This window comes from Octodon degus, unplaced genomic scaffold (genome assembly GCF_000260255.1).
Source record: "Octodon degus isolate 3935 unplaced genomic scaffold, OctDeg1.0 scaffold00027, whole genome shotgun sequence".
NCBI lineage: Eukaryota > Metazoa > Chordata > Mammalia > Rodentia > Octodontidae > Octodon > Octodon degus.
This window is the reverse complement of record NW_004524603.1, coordinates 16,333,763-16,340,838: the sequence shown is the minus strand read 5'-3', so window position 1 is coordinate 16,340,838 and position 7,076 is coordinate 16,333,763. Positions and strand designations below refer to the sequence as shown.

The 7,076-nt window shown below is 54.5% G+C and overlaps 2 protein-coding genes across 3 annotated transcripts in view; one reads left to right on the top strand and one right to left on the bottom strand.

Moving 5' to 3' along the window:
• Positions 1 to 7,076, top strand: part of LOC101563217 (C-type lectin domain family 2 member L) — a 28,389-nt gene that overhangs the window by 18,112 nt on the left and 3,201 nt on the right. Inside the window, exons 2-4 of the mRNA XM_004629138.2 lie at positions 7 to 110; positions 3,595 to 3,669; positions 6,397 to 6,563. Coding sequence (XP_004629195.1) covers positions 7 to 110; positions 3,595 to 3,669; positions 6,397 to 6,563 — 346 coding nt within the window. The remainder of the gene's footprint in view (positions 1 to 6; positions 111 to 3,594; positions 3,670 to 6,396; positions 6,564 to 7,076) is intronic.
• Hipk2 (homeodomain interacting protein kinase 2) overlaps positions 5,564 to 7,076 on the bottom strand; it is a 210,495-nt gene continuing 208,982 nt past the window's right edge. Inside the window, exon 17 of one of the 2 annotated variants that reach the window (XM_023712848.1) lies at positions 5,564 to 6,131. The gene's annotated coding sequence lies outside the window, so the exon portion shown is untranslated. The remainder of the gene's footprint in view (positions 6,132 to 7,076) is intronic. The other variant, XM_023712852.1, reaches the window with a different exon arrangement.

The following is a 7,076-nucleotide window of genomic DNA, read 5'->3' as shown; positions in this document are numbered from 1 at the left end:
GCCCAGGCCGCGCTCGCCCGCCGAGGCCGAGGCCCGCGGCCCCGAGGCGCTGCTGCGGCGATCGGGCTCGGGCTACGAGGGCAGCACCAGCTGGAAGGCGGCTTTGGAGGGTAAGCGCGGCCCGCCTGGCGGTCACCTTGGCGCCCCCGGGACCCGCGGTGCCACCTCCGCCGCCAACTCCGCCGGTGACCTTGGGGTCGCTTGCGCTGAGCCGGGTCCCTTGAGAGGCTCGTGCACGTGCGGCGGGCGGAGCTTGGGCGGGGGCGTGGGGCGGGACCCCAGGGCTGCTTCCACGCACAGCCGGTGTCCCTGCCCTTTCTGACTGGCTCGGAGAGCGGCTGGCCGGGGCAGCAACCCGGTGGAGACGGATTTCAAGTTCGTGAGTTCGTTCAGGAAACTCGTCTTGGCTGCAGAGAAACGGGGGACAGGAGAGAGGGCTCACCGCCATCCGCGCTTTTCAGGATGCTCCTAGGACCCCAAGTTCAGGGCAGAGGGAGACTTGGCAGCATTAACTAGGGTGGGGTGGCTTCTTGGAGTGGGTGACCGCCTAGGAGTGTGGAAAGGACAGAGGAGGGTGGATGGAGGGCCTGGATGGCCAACTGAACCTCTGTCCCAGGATGGGGTGTAGTGGGAAGGGGAGCCTGAGGACCCCCCCGCAGGCCACACCAGGGGTTAGGGCCTGGGACCGAGGTCCACATGGTGAGAAGGACAGGTCTGCGTCCTGGTGGGGACTTGCCCTCTGCTGGTGTCAGAGGAGGGGAGCCCTGGTCTAGGATGGTCCTTCACAATGGCCCTGTGACCCTGGGTCCTCACCCTCCTTTGCTCTTTCTGGGATCATACCAGGCCCTGGACACACTCCTCACAGGTCCTGACATGGGCTGCGCCAGCCCCTGGGGTGTAAAGTGTCTGGCAAACCTGATCCAGACTCTGCCCCCCTGTGCCTGGCAGCTTTGCAGACTTGCCTGATGCTGTTTCCATCTCTGCTCAGTCAGATTTCTAATTCTGGGGGACCATACAGACTGAGGACCATGACTGCATTCTGTTGTGGTGACCCTTGTCCCAGCTCCCAGATGTGGCACCCCGCAGCATGACAGGGGAGCCCAGGGCACATGGGTGACTTGCTGTCTGTTGAAACTGACCTCCAAGCCACTCACTCTGTGTGATGACCCACTGTCGACTGGGTGAGGGATCCAGGACCATAGGATCTCCCAGCTTCTGTTTGGCTGGGCACCTGTCTTCACACACAGAGGACACTTTTTTTTTTTTTTTTTAAGACAGGGTCCTGCTGTGTAGTTCAGGCCGGCCTGGAACTTGCAGAGATCCTCCTGTCTCAGCCTCCAGAGTTCTGGGATCACAGGCATGCACCACCACGTTGCGCTTAGACACTTAGACGTGACCCAGCTGAGCCTCCAGGGGCATGGAACAGTTATCAGGCACCAGCTCTGTGGGTTTCACCTTTGTTGTTTCTTGAGCCTTGTCCCTAAGTGGACTTGATGAGCACTGTTTTACAGGGGAGGACGCAGAGCCTGAGAGTCTAAGTGCTGTTCTCAAGGATATAGCTTGGGTGCTAACACATGAAACGCCCCTGGGGTGTGCCCTGGAGCCTCTGCCGTGAGCTCATGACCCTTTCCTGTGTAACCAAGGACTTCTGACTGCCAGGCTTATTGGAGGGAATCGGATTGCACTTCGCTGTACATGTGGCTCTCTTTCTCATCCCCTCAGACGGCTGCCACCTCAAGTGTAGACTACACTTCTATGTTGGGAACTCCCATAGCTAAGAGCCAGAGCTGAAGGGGCGCCCCCTCCCGGGCCTGAGATTTCCCTAGATGGGTGGTGGCCTTAGACTCACAAAGGTGGACAGAAGTTCCTGTGCCCGGGTGTCTCCTGTGGACTGAATGTTTCCTTCACCCCAGGCTCAAGCCAGAGATGGCAAAGGTGACCCAGAGCTCCAGCTGGCTTCTGGGGACACCGAGGTGATGAAGATGCAGATATTTCTGGCACTGGGGGTGGGAGTAGGGCAAAGTGGCTGGGACAAGGCAGAGGGGACAGAGTGATTCTGTTTTCCTCAGACTATAGATTTTTCAGTGCTCACCAATTCTGAATTTTTAATGTTGAAAGTTTCTGGATTAGGCAGAAACCCACAACTTCCTGATCAAAACCACACACACGCATTTAGCAAAGCCTCTTACGGATTTACAAATTACCAAGCTCCATGTCTGATGGTTTTTTATAGTCAGGGTGATGCTGTCCTGGCTCCACCGTGATGGTTTAGAGATGTCAGCCACAGGCCTTTGGGGGCGACTGGTGCAAGGATGATGGGAGCTTTGTCTGGGTTTATGAGCTAGAGTTTTCCGGCTGTTCCTTTTAATATTAGTCCAAATCTCACACACTTTGAAACCCAAATAAACTGCACCTTTCAACTCCTTCTGTTGTGGGCCATTGCATAGGAAGAGTAATTACTGAGGCGGAACTGTGTTGACATTTCAAGAACAACATGGGTGCCAGAGGGAATTAATATCCCCAGAATTCTGAGGAATCCCTTCCAGTCAGGGGATTCCCTTCCCTTAAATCCCTTCCCTTAAAGTCAGGCCTGTGAGTTCACAGCTCCTGGGGCATGGTCACTATGATGGAGGGGACAAGCTGCTCCTTGGGGCGGTGCACAGTGCACCATTTCTGAGCTGGTTGTTGAAAGGTGTGCTCCTGCCAAGATAGAGGAAGAAATGAGGAGAAGCAGCAGGAGAGCCAGGACAGCAGAGGGAGGCAGAGAGGCTCAGGTTGGGGCTGGTGAGATAGCTCAGCAGTCTGAAGCACCTCCGTAGGCAAGCTTAAGCAAGCCCAGGGACTGTAGTTCGATCCCCAGTACCACATGCCACGCTAGCCCCACCCCCAGGGTGGGCTGAGCAGGGCACAGAAGGAAAGAAAGAAAGAAAGAAAGAAAGAAAGAAAGAAAGAAAGAAGGAAGGGCCAGGGAGAGGGCTCAGTACAAGTGCAAGGGCCTGAGTTCAATCCCTAGTTCCACAAAAAAGAAAAAGAAAGAAAGAAAGAATGTTTGTTCTCAGGCTGCTGGTGTAGAGAGTCTCCAAGGTGGCAGCAGGGTTTAGGAAATGACCAGCCAGACTGGAGCAGGTCAGAGAGAGTTCCAGGGGCCACTTCTTTAAGAAAGAATGCTAGTGTCCTTCCATAGTCTTCATGGTGAATTCCTAGTGGCCAAGACATTGCACAATGAAGGGTAAGATGGGGTGGGGGGAGGACAGGAAAGAGAGAGAAGGCAGCCTGCGGTGGCGAAGGTGTGTGGAAATGAGAAGTGCGCCAGTCGCTGGAAAGCAGTTCGGCAGCTAAACCGTCAAAGAATCACCATACGATCCAGCAACTGCACTCCTAGGTGTGTACCTAGGAAAGTGAGGGCTCAGAGAAATCCGGGCCTTTTCACAGAGGCCAAAGGCGACCCAAGGGCTATCAGCAGGGGCATGGATAAAAACCAACTGATGTGTCCACACAGTGGCATGACCTGAAGCCAGGAAAGGGGTCACATTCTAACATGCAAGCTCGACACCCATGCGGGCAGCGGCGCATGCGCCTCTCTTCTCTCCGTAGATACCACCACGCGGCTCCTGCTGGGGGCCATCGCGGTCTTGCTGTTCGCCATCCTGGTGGTGATGAGCATCTTGGGTGAGTGCATGACTCCAGGTCCCAGGGGCCCGAGACCTGCCCAGGCTCAGCTCATGAGGTAAAGAGAGGTCCCTGCTGTCCCTGGAGCTCAGGGGGACCCAGCAGGGCGGAGACAGAGTGTTGGTTGTTGCTAAGATTTTAGCCCAAAGTAATACATCGATATACAGGGTATCCAGGGGTCCTTTTGTAAATAGTGTGGGTGGAGAGGGGACACAGGTAGTTCTTTCCTGAATGATGAGACAACTCAGGACAATGTGGATGTAGGCCAGGTAGGTGGTGATTCTTCCAGTAGATGGTTGGGGGCAAGGGACTTTTTTTTTTTTTTTTTAAATTTTATTTATTTATTTATTTGTGTGTGGCCAGCTCAGCCCACCAGGGGGCGGGGCTGGCTGGCATGTGGTGCTGGGGGATTGAACCGTGGTCCCTGTGCTTTGCTAAGCTTATTCTGAGTAGGTGCTTTAGACCACTGAGCCATCTCACCAGCCTAAGGGACTTTAATATATATTATACTCTAGGAGGTTGAGGCCGGAGAAGTGCAAGTTCAAGCCCAGGATGGGCAACTTGGCAACTCAGCAAGATGCTGTCTCACAGCAAAAAATAAAATAAAGGAAAGGGCTGTAGCTGTAACTTCCCATGATGGCCCTGGATTCAATCCCCAAAACTGAAAAAAAAAAAATCACAGTTATTGAAGAAACATTTATTGAGCCTGGCTGTATGGTAGATCTCAGACCAAATGCTAGCAATCAAAAAAAGTAAATGTGGGCTGGCCAAATAGCTCAGCGGATTAAAGTGTCTGCAAGCAAGTGCAGGGGCTGGGGGTTCCATGCCCAGGTTTGCTGTGCCGGCCCTGCCCCCGGGGCTCGCTGAGACGGCAATTGAGACTGGGCTTGATGTCGCATGCCTGTAATCCTAGCTCTTGGGAGGCTGTAAACAGGTGTAAACTAGATCACTAGTCCGATCTAGTAGTTAGACCCTGAACACCCTGAAGACCCTTCCCTAAAAAAAAAAAAAAAAAAAAAAAGTGAGTGTGATAGTGTCCCCTCTGTCCAGGGTTAAGTGCAGTGACAGAGGGAACACTGCTGGTGGCTTCCCAGGGCAGGAGACATTGGCTCACAGGAGGAATTTCCCAGGGATGGAGTGGAGGGCTAATCTCTGCACTCTTTGATTAATCACCTGGGGACGTGAAATTTACTCCAACAACAGATTGAAGGAGAAGAGACAAAATCTCTGTTAATATTTGCATTTATGGGAATTAGCATTAAAGAAAGGAAACTACAAGGAGTGGAAGCGTCTACATCTTTTGTTACAGAGGAAAGAGCTTGAGCTTCATTGATGAACGGTGGGAACGAAAGGGTCAAAGACATGAAAGAGGACAGGTGCAGCTCTCGAATGGGTTGCTCACCGCTCTTGGGGGACCCCAGTCACTGTGTGTCATGGCCTCTGCAGACCTGCAAAGGGGATTTCGGTGCCTCTGTCTTAACTTTTCGAGAAGCACTGTGAGACTTCTTAAAACTGGGGGAAAGTCCACCAGCAACTGGGTCCCACCAAGCCCGCCTCTGTGTGACTTGTATGTTCAGGGTTTGAGGGTGTTTAGAACCAGATAGTGTGGCCACCAGGCCCAGCTATCTGGCCCTTACCTAGAATAACTGCCACGAACAGGGTCGCTTTCCTTTCACCCTCTGGCTAGGCTGGGCGTCAAGGCAGGGTGTAGACAGAGCCCTTCATGATTTCGGTGAGACTCCCATCCTGGTCAGCCTTCCCGGGAGTCTGCCTCTCACTGAACCCATCTGCCCAGGGCTGTCCACAGGGCTGCAGACCCTGGAGTATCCAGGGTGTGTTCTTTGCTTTACTTCACCTGGCATTTTAATCAACCACTTGTATGAAAGCAAATAAACAGGCAAACAAACGGAACGGCTTATTGAATTTGCAGCAAAGCAATCCCCAAACACAATTCCACGTGACAAGTGGGGGCGGGGATCCAGATTAAAATTTGCCTTTAAAAAGGAAAACGCTGAGCGGAGTGAGTGAGGTATGTGTGGAAGGTTGAGTGGCAGCAGCCTTCAAGGCTGAGTGACGCCTGTCCAGGGCACCAGGACGCCTGGCTCCAAAGCAGGTCCTGCTGAAGCGCAGGGCTTAGCGCAGGGCTTAGCTGCTGCAGTCTGCAGGTGGGAAGGCAGCGCCGTGCTCACTGCGCCGCGGGCAGAGCCCCAGTGTGTGGGTCCGCAGTTGTCTCAGCGACAGCATTCCTTGCAAGGAGTGGTGGAGGAGATAGCATTGGAGTGACGAGGAGGGGTCTAGCATCTATTTTCCAGAGAGGCAGGGGCCAGAAGGGGTCTGCTGTGGCCACGTGAGGAAGGCCTAGTCCACCAGGGGGCGGGCCAGGACTCAGTATTTAGCCAGCGGCTCAGGGGTCAGCGGAGGTCCCTGTCCAGTGTGAGTTTCTGGGGTTCCATGCCTTGAAGCTGGGGGAAGAGGAGAGAGGAACCCAAAGGTGTGTAACCTGGAGGCTCACCTGCTGTCCCGTTCCTTGTAGTGACACCGCCAGCCTCCCAGCTCCCCTCTGTCACTGAGGGGAGTGACATTCAATCCTTGTGGACACTGGAACTGCGCAGCGTCTCTCGGGGGCGTCAGATTTGACGCAGGTGGAGGGAGGCAGGGTGGGCTTCTTGGGGGCCGGGTGGGGGCCAGCTGTGTGGGCAGATGCTGAGCTCTGTCTCCCCCCCGCAGCCTCCAAGGGCTGCATCAAGTGCGAGGCGCCCTGCCCGGAGGACTGGCTGCTCTACGGGAGGAAGTGCTACTTCTTTTCTGAGGAACCAAGAGACTGGAACACAGGCAGACAGTACTGCCGCACCCACGAGGCTGCGCTGGCCGTGATCCAGAGCCAGAAGGAGCTGGTGAGGGTGACCCCAGGCCCCTGGATGGAGGCCAGGCACGCCACATTCCCTGTGACACGTGTCTGGGAGCTGCCCCTCGGCCGCCGCAGAGCCATAGGTGTGCAGATAGCCCCGAGGGCCTGGATGGGGCCTGCCCTGTGGTCAGGGCCACTTACTGCAGCCCACTCAGCGTCATAAAGTACAAGAATTACCAGCTATGGCTGGGTGTGGTGGTACACACATGCAACCGCAGCACTCCAGGGTGGAGGCGGGAGGATTGCCACGCGTCCCAGACCACTGTGGGCTACATAGTGAGACCCTGTCTCAATAAACGAACAAACTTGTAGACGTAAAACAAAACAGCATTTTCTATTGTTCCAAATCAGGACATGCTCTCTCTCTCTTAATATCGTGATAAGTTTTTTTTTTGTTTGTTTTTTTTTAATGTATTTGGTCGTTGCAGGATCTTTCTATGCAGCTCAGAGTCATGGTGATCCTCCTGCTTTCAGCCTCCCCAGTGCTGGGATTACAGGC